A 13,603-nucleotide genomic window follows, 5' to 3' on the forward strand; every position below is an offset into this window, starting at 1 on the left:
TAAGGCACGGCCCCCAATATTGTTGTCCGGGTGGAAATCGCGAGATATTCGGGAGAATGGTTGCCCAGGGAGATTTTCGGGAGGGGCACTGAACTTCGGAAGTCTCCCGGGAAAATCGGGAGGGTTGGCAAGTATGAATATTAGCGGTGAATGCGGTGTTACAGCGGCACCGATGCTGTATAACACCGGCGGGCCAGCTCTAATGTTTATTTGATATTGCCTCAAGGGCCAAATGAAATTACATGGCGGGCCAAATTTGGCCCGCGGGCCAGAGTTTAACACCCATGATCCAGACGCACTAACCCCTCTTCTCTTCCACTGTGCTGCCTGGAAACAAAACACACTTGTCCAATAGGTTAAAAAACAAAAAACAAGCAGAAATTTATTCCAACATGCATCGGACTTAACACTGACAGATGCTACATCACACACACGTCCTGGCTCTTCCTTGGCGTGCGCTGGTTCTGTCGGGTCGCACTGATGGAAGAGTCCGAGTCGCTGCTGACAGGAAACTGCTGCTCGCCTAGGAGAATGTTGGAAGGAGCAGTAAGGAAACAACGCTGTGAATATGTGTGAATAGTCCAAATTTGGATGGATTTAGAACACAATTTTACTGCAATTAATTTAATCAGTTCCGGGGTCAAGCTGTGGCCATCATGAAGCCTGTTAGGAGTGTCACACGTACGGCTGGCGGGACGAGTTTGCCAAGTATAAAAATTAGGGCTGGGCAATGATTAAAAATTTTAATCGAAGTTAATCGCACTATTTCTCTGATTAATCGCGATTAACTGCATTCTATACACAAAGCCCAATAATGAATTCAAAAGTAGTGTGTAGTGCACCTTTATTGGAATATTCTCCCACATGAACAAAAGCGCCAAAACATTTGTTGTGCAAACACAATTTAAATCAGTCCTTGTTAAACAGTAGCAGTTAAATAGCATATTTTATGAAAATCAACTCAAAAAATGTAAATACAAACATTTAAGCTTATTGCCACTGCCAGGGTGTTTAAGTTATCCTGTTTGTTATGGAAAATAAATATAATCTACATACAAATCTCTGAGCCACAATCATAACATCTGAACAGGCAATTTCTGAGGTAACAGCAGAAACATTTTTTTTACCAGGGATCTTATGTTTAAAAAACCTATATTATAGGTAGTGGGCTGTTTTAGTGAATTTTTGATCAAATTATCCGTAGTAGCAATATTAATAATGTTGTGTTTATTCTGCGTAGTGCACTTAAAATAATTATGACCATATCTAGGAATTGATATGATGGGAATTTTCCGATTGTTTACTTGGTGCTTTGATAAACTGAACGCATAATATACATGGTACTATATTGTGATGTTATGAGCCAGGGAATAAAAGAACTACCCTACCCAGCATGCAACAGGAGTGGCGAGCATGACGGCATCTTGTATGTTGTGATATGCACGCTCTGAAAGCAAACGTTAAGAACTCAGCCAACACTCCTCGTCTGCATTATTCATAAATAGACAGACAACACAAATACTCCGCTGCTTCACAGGCCGCTGGATGTAGCCGGCAAAGTATTCCCATGCTAGCTAGCCGGTCTAGCAAGCACGCCTCATTCAGTCCAAAACGGCCCGATCTATCTACATCCAGAATTGTCTGGCGGTCGTAAGTGATCCCGGAGTGACCACGCTGTAAGCCAGCCATGAAATTTGCAGAATTGTCCGGTATTTTTGCCAAATGTTCCATCTTTACCAAGAGCCCCTCGACGCCGGGCGACGCCATCTTGTTAAGAAAAGGCGTTAACAAAATAAAAGCATGTAAACAACATATGCAAATGTGCGATAAAATAATTGTCGGCGATAATAGATTGATGAGTTAACTCATAATTAACGCACTAATTTGCCCACCCCTAATAAAAATAAATGAACATTTATGAATGAAATAAACTGCAGTTCTAAATGTGTGCACTAGATGTCGCAATAGCAATTTTTTGTAGCTTTGTAGATCAGAGGTGTCCAAAGTAGGGCTGGGCGTATCGATACCAAGTATCGATAAGTATCGGTATCGTATCGATACTTGCGTGATGGTATCGATACTTCACCAAATTAAGCGAATCACTCCGATTTAAAAAAAAATGGGAGCGCTCCTCACCACTCCACCCTCCTCCCTATTGATGGGTCGCGAACGAGATTTAAAAACACTTGAAAAAGTAATCTTCAACCCAAAATAAAATCAAATAAATACAATTAACATGACGTTTGGTGCGTTGGCGCACACACATCAGTATAATTCGCTGCGAGGTTCACTCGGACACGCACACGCACACGCACACACACACACACATACACACACACACACACACACACACACACACACAGACACACACAGACACACACACACACACACACACACACACACACACGTGCGTTTCCAGTGCGACTTAATGTCTTGGTTGTAAACTTTAAAGTATTTTATTGCACTAAAATAACGATAGGAATTTCTCAGTTCTTTTGTTTTGTGTTCATTTTTACAACTGTTTATTAACTAGTGTTTTCTTTTTGACTTAAGTTCTTGTGTGTTGTGAGGCGACTAGCAAAGTTCAGTATTTGTTTTCACCTTATTTGCACTACTTTATTGTCATTGATATTATTACTTTATTTGAATTTCTCAGTTCTTTTGTTTTGTGTTCATGTTTACAACTTTGTTCAATAAATAGAGTTTTGTTATTTACCTTAAGTGTTTGTGTGTTTTGAGGCCACAAGCCAGGTTCAGTAGTTGTTTGCACCTTATTTGCATGACTTTATTGCTATTGATATTACTTTTGTAATAAATATTTTATTTTTTGACTTAAATCGTTGTCCTGTGTTGTATTATCATCATAATCAATTAATAAAGGCAAAAGTACAAATTTGTTTTTCAAAAGTATCGATACCCCGAAGCCCCACCCCATCAGATGACGACACTTCCGGCATCGGTATCGATATCGGCGATACTGGCCGGTATCGGATCGCATCGGTATCGATACCCAAATTTGCGATATCGCCCACCCCTAGTCCAAAGTGGGCCATTTGCGGCCCACAGGTAATTTTTGAACGGCCCCACGGCACATTGTAAAAATACTATGGAAAAAAAACACACAAAAAACATAAAAAGTGTTATAAAAGAGCCAACAGGTGAAATGTAACAACAAAATGTTGCAACGTTTACTCTTAATAACACAAAGCTGCCATGCAGGCTGTTTCTTTCTTTCTTTAGAAAATAATAATGAATCAAAATAAATGACATTATGAATTATTGACCTATTCAAGGCTCCAATAACGTCACATTAAATATTCCACTTTGAGATATTTTTGGGGGAAAATGTTGCATATTTTGTGTTTGCTATGTAAAAAAGTAAGCTGTTTTTTTTTTTTTTTAAATAAAGGGCCTAAAACAAACAAACAAAAAACATAAACAACAATAAAACTTATAATCTGAAGTTGATCTGGAGGTTATTGTGTTAAAAGAAAACAGTTAATAGCGTTTATAATTTTTTTTTTTAACACTTTAATGAGTAGGACCCTTTTGGATCCCCAATAATTGTTGTGTAATTTGTTTTTAAGTGTCATTGCTAAAAATAAAAAAATAAAAAATAATGAATTAAAATCAATGTTGTTATGAGTTATTGACCTTTATAAGGCTCCAATTATTATATAATCTCAAATATTCCACTTAAAAATTTTATTGGGTGAAAATATTGCATAATTTGTGTTTTTTCCATACAAAAATGGGGTTTCTTGGACAAAAACAGCATACAACTTAAATCTTTAATAACGTTATATTGACAGATAGACCTAATGTTGATCAAGAGATTTAAACCTTGAATAATAATAAAAATAATAATACTGAATAATGACACATTTTTTATATATTTTTTGACCAAAACCCTTTGGGGTCCCCGGGATGAAGCCTGATTGGAGGCCCAAATGTATATTTTTTTGTACATATATTGTATTGGTTTTTAACATAACAAATATCAAAATGGCCCCCGCTTGCATTGATTTTTCAGTGGAAAAAGTTTGGACACCCCTGTTGTAGATGATTAAGTTAAGTTATGTTACAGTACCAATGATTGTCACGCACACTAAGTGTGGCGAAATTATTCCCTGCATTTGACCAATCACCCTTGATCACCCCCTGGGAGGTGAGGGGAGCAGTGAGCAGCAGCAGTGGCCACGCCCGGGAATCATTTTTGGTGATTTAACCCCCAATTCCAACCCTTGATGCTGAGTGCCAAGCAGGGGATGTAATGGCTCCCATTTTTATAGACTTTGGTATGACTCGGCCGGGGTTTGAACTCACAACCTACCGATATCAGGGATGATTTTACATATGTAAAAAAAAAACAAAAAAAAAAACACGTTAGTGCATCAGTCGAGGAAAATGATCAAACTATGTAAATAACATCCTGTAATTTGATTTGGATATGTATATATTTTTTTTTATAGAATACTTATTAACTGCAACATGTAAAAGTAAAAAAATAACATTATGATTTGTACATTTTCAGAATGTGCTTGTTGTATTTTTAAACAAAGAAAACAACCTGAAGCTGTCTTATTTTTAAGTTATCGTGCCGTGATTTTACCAGTCCGGCCCACCTGGGAGTAGATTTTTCCTCCATGTGGCCCCCCATTTAAAATGAGTTTGACAGCCCTGCGATACACCTTATTTACTTTCGATACCATACAGATATTGAATCCTTGAATATTGGCCGGCATTGACCTGATACAATATCAGCACAAAACAAACATACTTTTATATAAATGGTTGATTTATATAGGCTAGTAAGGTAAAGTTATGTACCTGACAAGTTTTATTACTTTTATCATTATATATTTATTATTAAGTGAAGTCTGGGCTTCCCTGCTTAGGCTGCTGCCTTTGATCCAAAAAACAGGTCTTGATCCCACAAGTTTGTCAAATCCTCCGCCCATTTCTAAATGACCTTTTCCGTCCAAAATTTTGAAGAAATGTGTTTTGGTACAACTGTAGCCTTTTTTTAGATGAAAATGGCACTTTAGATCCATTTCAGTCTTGATACAAAGCTTTGCACAGGACTGAATCTGCACTTTTAAAAGTTTTTAATGACTTGCTTTTGATGTCTGATTATGGCAGTTCTGCCATTTTAGTGCTTTTAGATCTTCCAGCTGCCTTTGACACAGTCCACCACACAATTCTTCTAGAGCGCCTGAGGGACTGTGTGGTCATTGGGGGGACTGCGTCACAGTGGTTCAGATCCTACCTGTCTGAGAGGTCCTTCTCCTCTTCTGCCCCGCTTTACTGTGGTGTCCCCCAGGGATCTATGCTAGGCCCCATCCTGTTCGCTCTTTATCTCCTCCCTCTTGGAGATATTTTTAGGAGGCATGGAGTGTTTTATCACTTTTATGCAGATGACTGCCAAATTTATATGCCAATTTCAAAAGGCCACGGCCCCCTGACACCCCTTCTTAACTGTCTATGTGACGTCAAGGTTTGGTTAGCCCAGAACTTTTTAATAATGAATGAGGGAAAAACGGAATTTTTAGTTTTTGGTCTGGCCCTCACTGACTTGGGACCATTGCAAAATGATGTGCGTCTCAAGGTCACCAGCCTTGGCGTCACTATAGACAGCCATTTTTAAACTTGTCAATGGCGTTTTAAAATCGTGTTTTTATCATTTTCGTCTTCGAGCAAAGGTAAAACCGATTTGATCTTTTAACCTTTTTGAACAAGTGGTGCATGCTTTTATTTCAAGTGTCCTGGACTACTGCAATGCACTTTATGCTGGCAGTAGCCAAAAAGCTCTCTCCCGGTTGCAGTTAGTCCAGAACGCGGCAGCAGGACTTTTAACAGGGGCCAGGAAACGCCAGCTTATAACCCCAATTCTTCAGAGTTTGCACTGGCTCCCTTTTCATTTTAGAATTGATTTTAAAACATTGCTGTTTGTTTTTAAATCTTTACATGGACTGGCACCTCAATATATCTCGGACCTCATCCAAATTTACATTCCTGCACGCGCTCTGAGGTCCGAGAGCCAGTTCCAGCTCATGGTGCCCAAGACCAGACTTAAGACCAGGGGAGACAGGGCCTTCTCTATGGTCGGCCCTAAGCTCTGGAACACTCTGCCCCTCCATGTTCAAACTGCTCCTACAGTGGAGTGTTTTAAGTCTCGTTTTAAGACCCATTATTATTCTCTGGCTTTTAACACTAGGTGAGTTGTGTGGTCCTCTGTTGCCCTCTGTATTTAAAAAAATTGATTTCTATTTAATGTTATAATTGGTTTCACCCTTAAAATCGTTTTTAATCATATTTATTTTATATTGTTTTTATATGTATTTATTTTTATTTTTTGTTTTTATTCAGTCATTGTGGGGCGGTATAGCTCGGTTGGTAGAGTGGCCGTGTCAGCAACTTGAGGGTTGCAGGTTCAATTCCTGCTTATGCCATCCTAGTCCTTGGGCAAGACACTTTACCCACCTGCTCCCAGTGCCACCCACACTGCTTTAAATGTAACTTAGATATTGGGTTTCACTATGTAAAGCGCTTTGAGTCACTAGAGAAAAGCACTATATAAATATAATTCACTTCACTTCACTTCATTGGTGGAGCTCAGGATAGTTTTGAATGTTGTTTGTAATATTGTTGTGCAACACTTTGGAAACATGTTGTGGTTTAAATGTGCTATATAAATAAAGTGGATTGGATTGGATTGAAGCAGAACCAAAAATAAATAAAATACTTGTCGAACAGGTGCGGTAGAAAACGGATGGATGGATTAAAATGCATGAGAATGTTTTACATTTTGAACGTTATTTCTAACACTGTGATTACCAGCGGAATTATTCATTACTTATCGTGTTAAGTAAGATGTATCTGAGAGCCAGATGCAGTCATCAAAAGAACCACATCTGGCTCTAGAACTAGAGGTTCCCTACCCCTGCTTTAGAACTTTTTGTGAAAATCTCCTTCCGCGTCTGTGGAAACGCTTCCCGCCCACACTGCTTGGTGCCTCGTCTGAGCTGCTGTGATGTAAATGACCATAGTAACTAATTATATTACCATAGTAACTAATTAGATGACCATAGTAACTAATTATATTACCATAGTAACTAATTATATCATCCGTAAGAGTAGATTCCTACCATTGAAATACTTTGAATAGTTTTATACTTATAGTCATTAGAAAACATGACTGCACATCATAATGGCAGCTACACTTTCCATCTTAAAGATCCAAAAAAATGATTTACAAATGTCGGGCGGGCCAGATTGAAAAGCTCAACAGGCCGCATGTGGCCCCCGGGCCTTAATTTGCCCAGGTCTGCTGTATATATATTAGGGGTGGGCAAATTAATGCGTTAATTACGCGTTAACTCATCAATCTATTAACGCCGACAATTACTTTATCGCACATTTGCGTATGTTGTTTACATGCTTTTATTTTGTTAACGCCTTTTCTTAACAAGATGGCATCTCCCGGATGTACTTCGGCGTCGGGGGGCTCTTGGTAAAGATGGAACATTTGGCAAAAATACCAGACAATTCTGCAAATTTCATGGCTGGCTTACAGCGTGGTCACTCCGGGGTCACTTACGACCGCCAGACAATTCTGGATGTGGATAGATCGGGCCGTTTTGGACTGAATGACGCGTGCTTGCTAGACCGGCTAGCTAGCATGGGAATACTTTGCCGGCTACATCCAGCGGCCTGTGAAGCAGCGGAGTATTTGTGTTGTCTGTCTATTTATGAATAATGCAGACGACGAGTGTTGGCTGAGTTCTTAACGTTTGCTTTCAGAGCGTGCATATCACAACATACAAGATGCCGTCATGCTCGTCACTCCTGTTGCATGCTGGGTAGGGTAGTTATTTTATTCCCTGGCTCATAACATCACAATATAGTACCATGTATATGCGTTCAGTTTATCAGAGCACCAAGTAAACAATCGGAAAATCCCCATGATATCAATTCCTAGATATGGTCATAATTATTTTAAGTGCACTACGCAGAATAAACACAACATTATTAAAATTGCTACTACGGATAATTTGATCAAAAATTCCCTCAAACAGCCCACTACCTATAATATAAGTTTTTTAAACATAAGATCCCTGATAAAAAAAATGTTTCTGCTGTTACCTCAGAAATTGCCTGTTCAGATGTTATGATTGTGGCTCAGAGATTTGTATGTAGATTATATTTATTTTCCATAACAAACAGGATAACCTAAATACCCTGGGAGTGGCAATAAGCTTAAATGTTTGTATTTATATTTTTTGAGTTGATTTTCATAAAATATGCTATTTAACTGCTACTGTTTAACAAGGACTGATTTAAATTGTGTTTGCACAACAAATGTTTTGGCGCTTTTGTTCATGTGGGAGAATATTCCAATAAAGGTGCACTACACACTACTTTTGAATTCATTATTGGGCTTTGCGTATATAATGCAGTTAATCGCAATTAATCGGAGAAATAGTGCGATTAACTTTGATTGAAATTTTTAATCGTTGCCCAGCCCTAATATTGTATTATACTCACTGTTCGAAATGACGTAGTTTTCCTCCGCCCGTGGCGCGATCTCCACATGTGGACCATGTTGACGCGGCACCGTCTCCCTCTCAACCACATCCAGCACCACGGAGCTCTCGTTGACGGTGACTTCGCTCGCCCCGCTGACGAGGTCGGCGGATGGACCCCCGAGGGACATTTCGTAGTCTGCGGGCATCTCATTGGAGCCGTCTGTATGGAGCTGGGCACACCATCCTTTTTAATGTCAGATTTCATACAATAACTTCAATAAATACATAAAGACACTGAACGCCATACCATGACTTGGAATAGAGAAAAAACATATATTGTAAAAATAAAAATATATGTTGACACAAATTTTTCACAGCACAGATAATTTTTTAAATATATACATATCATTTTTAGCTATTTTAAACAAAATACATGCGCCGTAGCCAATTATGGCAATTATTCGATGATGTCACATTGATACCACCAATACCACACCCCTGGCAACGGCCCCACCTCCACAGAGACATACACATCCTTTTTATTCATCCATCCATCCATTTTCTACAGCTTGTCCTGTTCAGGGTTGCGGGGGGTGCTGGAGCCTATCTCAGCTGGATTCGGGCGGAAGGCGGAGTACATTGTCATTCAAATTTGAACTTTGCGGCATAGCTCGGTTGGTAGAGCGGCCATGCCAGCAATTTGAGGGTTCCAGGTTCCATTCCCGCTTCCGCCATCCTAGTCACTGCCGTCGTGTCCTTGGACAAGACACTTTACCCACCTGCTCCCAGTGCCACCCACACTGGTTTAAATGTAACTTAGATATTGGGTTTCACTATGTAAAGCGCTTTGAGTCACTTGAGAAAAATTCACTTCACTTCACAGATAAGAACAACATTTTGTTGCATTATCTCATGAAATGTTCTGAAGAAGACAGAATCATAAGAGAACCGAAGCCAAAAGAATGAATGTACCGAATTTCCCAACAATAAAGCGCATCGGTATTCAAGCCGCACACACCAAATTTTAGAAGAAACAAATATTGTTTACATGTATTAGCTTCACCGGACTATAGGCCACAGATATAGACTGTCAGATTAATTGTATCTAAGTTATCACAAAACATTTGTGCTGCCATGAGTTCCCGGCGAGCAGACAAAAGCTGTCTTTGATCTTACCAATCAAAAGGCTTGTAAAACTCCACTGCGTAGGATGGGAAACGACGTGAAGGTGTGGGTTTCTTTGATGTATTGTAATCCACAGGAAGATTTTGTCTTGGCCCGAGATCTACAAAGCGGAGAGGTAGCAGGCCCTGACCCCCCTCCAGGCACCTTTTCTTTGAACTGTTTTGTAACCAAAGGCAGCGGCTGTTTATGACCCCCTTCCTTTAGAAACAGCTGTTGCCATGTAATCAGGGAAAAGTTCAAATAAAAGAGGAGGCGTACAATCTTTCGTCAGAGCGTGGTGGGACACTGTACAAGGGTACAGGTCTACGCGTTTAATTCCTTGCTTCTTTGTCTGTTAAATAGATGTCATCAGTGTTTGAACCTGACAGAGGTATACAGATACAAAAATGTTGTAAATATTCATTGACATAAATGGACGCATTTTGGCTTAAAAACTGACGTTATAAGAACGAAACGCCCTTAGGAAGAGGTGCTTTAAGACATGGCTGGCTAGCTAGCTAGCGGCTAACGTCCATCCGCCGTTGGCAGTGTTCTAGCGACTTCTAAATCACTAATCCTGGTCTCCATGGCGACAAATAAAGCAAGTTTCTTACAAGTATCATCCCTGCAGGACGAGGAATAGCTAAAGATGCTCCACTGCACACGTCAAAATGTAAACAAATGCCGATCTACGCCTAATATCTACTGTAATGATATCGAGTACAGGCACGTATCTTTGCGATACTACTATGATTACGTCAATATTTTTTGTCATCACAACATCTTCTTTCGTTTTTTTTAAATATATATTATGTTTATAACCTCAGGACATACATCCGTGGACACATGAGGACTTTGAATATGAGCAATGTATGATCCTGTAACTACTTGGTATCAGATTGATACCCAAATTTGTGGTATCATCCAAAGCTAATGTAAAGTATCAAACGACAGAAAAATAAGTGATTATCACATTTTAACAAAAGTGTAGGGAGAACATGTTGAAACAGAAAGTAAGCAGATATAAACAGTAAATGAAGAAGTAGATTAATAATTCATTTTCTACCACTTGTCCTTAATAATGTAGACAACATAATAGGTGTATAAATGACACAATATGTTACTGCATACATCAGCAGACTAATTAGGAGTTTGTTTGTTTACTTACTACTAAAAGACAAGTTGTTTAGCATGTTCAATATTTTATTTAAGGGCTTATCTGCAATAATAAACATACGTTTAATGAACTCTTAAGTTTTTTTTGTTAAAATAAAGCCAATAATGCAGTTTTTTGTGGTTCCTTTTATTTTAAAAAAGTACCGAAAAGTATCGAAATAATTTTAGTACACTGCAAAAAGTATGTGTTCAAAAACAATAAAAAAAATAAAAATAAATAGGGGTATTTTATTTGAACTAAGCAAAATTATCTGGCAATAGAACAAGAAAATTTGGCTTGTCAAGTCTTTCCAAAACAAGAAAAATTAGCTAACCTCAATGAACCCGAAAATACCTTAAAATAAGTATATTCTCACTAATAACAAGTGCACTTTTCTTGGTAGAAAAACAAATGAGACCTTTTTGCTCAATATGTTGAAAAATATTCTTAAATAAGTAAATGCTAGTGCCATTATCTTGACATAATGATATGTGCTCTGCATCATGCTTGAAGTAAGACATTATTACATTAAAAAACAGTTTTATACTTGTGTTAATGACACAGCTTTGCATCAGTTAATATTCTAATTTCAAGCATGTTTTACTCAATATACAGTGGGGCAAAAAAGTATTTAGTCAGCCAGCGATTGTGCAAGTTCTCCCACTTAAAATGATGACAGAGGTCTGTAATTTTCATCATAGGTACACTTCAACTGGGAGAGACAGAATGTGAAAAAAAAAATCCAGGAATTGTAGGAATTTTAAAGAATTTGTTGGTAAATTATGGTCGAAAATAAGTATTTGGTCAACCATTCAAAGCTCTCACTGATGGAAGGAGGTTTTGGCTCAAAATCTCACGATACATGGCCCCATTCATTCTTTCCTTAACACGGATCAATCGTCCTGTCCCCTTAGCAGAAAAACAGCCCCAAAGCATGATGTTCCCACCCCCATGCTTCACAGTAGGTGTGGTGTTCTTGGGATGCAACTCAGTATTCTTCCTCCAAACACGACGAGTTGAGTTTATACCAAAAAGTTCTATTTTGGTTTCATCTGACCACATGACATTCTCCCAATCCTCTGCTGTATCATCCATGTATCCATTTTGGTATAAACTCAAATTTATTTGATAAAACCCAACACCAAGAATAGACATTTGAAAGGCAATTTAAAATAAATAAAGAATAGTGAACAACAGGCTGAATAAGTGTAGGTTATATGAGGCATGAATAACCAACTGCTTTGTTAACCTAACATATTATGGTAAGAGTCACTCAAATAACTATAACATATAGAACATGCTATACCTTTACTAAACAATCTGTCACTCCTAATTGCTAAATCCCATGAAATCTTATACGTTTAGTCTTTTACGTGAATGAGCTAAATAATATTATTTGATATTTTATGGTAATGTGTTAATAATTTCACACATAAGTCGCTCCTGAGTATAAGTCGCACCCCCGGCCAAACTATGAAAAAAACTGCGACTTATAGACCGAAAAATACGGTACTCGTCCCCCCCAGTCCGCACCGCCCACCTCAAACCACCCCCCAATCTCCAGAATTTGGAGGTCTCAAGGTTGGCAAGTATGGTGTACCAGTACCAAAATATTGCTATATGTCTGAAAAGTTGAAAATAAGGGATAGGACCTTTTTAAACATGAATGGAGAAAGAGATTGTTAACTCACAGAGATTCCCAAAGCTTTGAGGATGTTCATTTTACACATGGGACAAGTCTGCTGGTCATGCAGCCAGGGGTCCACGCAGTGCTTATGGAACACGTGCCTGCAAAAAAAAAAAAAAAAACACTCACTTATTTCCCCTTTTTAACGCAACTATAAGCATACCCATCCTGACCACTTTTTACAGAGGCACCATTGAAAGCATCCTTTCTAGCTGCATCACTGTGTGAGGCGGGAGCTACACTCAACACAACAGGAGAGACCTGCAGCGCATCGTGAAAACAGCTGGGAAAATCATTGGTGCACCACTCCCATCTCTCCAGGACTTATACACCACCCGCCTTACCCGCAAAGCACTCACAATTGTGAGCGACGCAAGCCACCCTGTACACAACCTGTTCAGCCTCCTTCCCTCTGGAAGAAGATACAAGAGCCTCCGCACCACCAGACTCACCAACAGCTTTTACCACGAGGCTGTCAGGCGGCTGAAACCCCCCCCGCGCCACCCCCTCAATCCTCAGCCAGATCCAACAGGCGGGCAGGACTTTGAAATCCCCCTCCCAGGAATAACCTAAACTCTAAACCCCATGACCCACAAAAAAAATGACTATGCAAAATTGCACACATCTGCTGCTAAGTATATCACAAGTATTTGCACTACTGATGAAAAACTCATTGTTTACAGCCATATCCTATTTAAAAACAACAGGAAACATATATATTGTCACTTTAGTAGGTAGACATATTCACCTTGCACTTTACTGTTGTGTTTTCTTTTTATTTTGTCTCCGCATGGGAGAGTGAGAAACATAATTTCGATTCCTTTGTATGTCTTACATGTAAAGAAATTGACAAAAAAAGCTGACTTGACTTGACTTGACCTCACCTGCATGGCAACACCCTGATGACGTCGCTAGGCTTATAGGCCTCGATGCACACGGCGCAGCTGTCAAAGTCGCGGTCGGTCTCCTGTGAATACACGGAAGACGCGCCGTCACGTCTCAACGAAACGGACCGACGCACACACACACACACACACACACACACACACACATACACATACACACACA

The 13,603-nt window shown here is 39.2% G+C and overlaps 1 protein-coding gene across 2 annotated transcripts in view; it reads right to left on the minus strand.

Annotated features, from left to right (window-relative positions):
• Nucleotides 1-356: 356 nt before the first annotated feature.
• Nucleotides 357-13,603, minus strand: part of rnf150a (ring finger protein 150a) — a 109,344-nt gene continuing 96,097 nt past the window's right edge. Inside the window, exons 6-9 of one of the 2 annotated variants that reach the window (XM_061881069.1) lie at nucleotides 13,420-13,502; nucleotides 12,540-12,636; nucleotides 8,548-8,772; nucleotides 357-523 (exon numbers count right to left, since the gene is read on the minus strand). In XM_061881069.1, the coding sequence (XP_061737053.1) occupies nucleotides 425-523; nucleotides 8,548-8,772; nucleotides 12,540-12,636; nucleotides 13,420-13,502 (504 nt within the window). In that variant the 3' untranslated portion in view covers nucleotides 357-424. The remainder of the gene's footprint in view (nucleotides 524-8,547; nucleotides 8,773-12,539; nucleotides 12,637-13,419; nucleotides 13,503-13,603) is intronic. The other variant, XM_061881070.1, reaches the window with a different exon arrangement.

Source organism: Nerophis ophidion, linkage group LG20, assembly GCF_033978795.1.
Source record: "Nerophis ophidion isolate RoL-2023_Sa linkage group LG20, RoL_Noph_v1.0, whole genome shotgun sequence".
In the NCBI taxonomy this organism is placed as follows: Eukaryota; Metazoa; Chordata; class Actinopteri; order Syngnathiformes; family Syngnathidae; genus Nerophis; species Nerophis ophidion.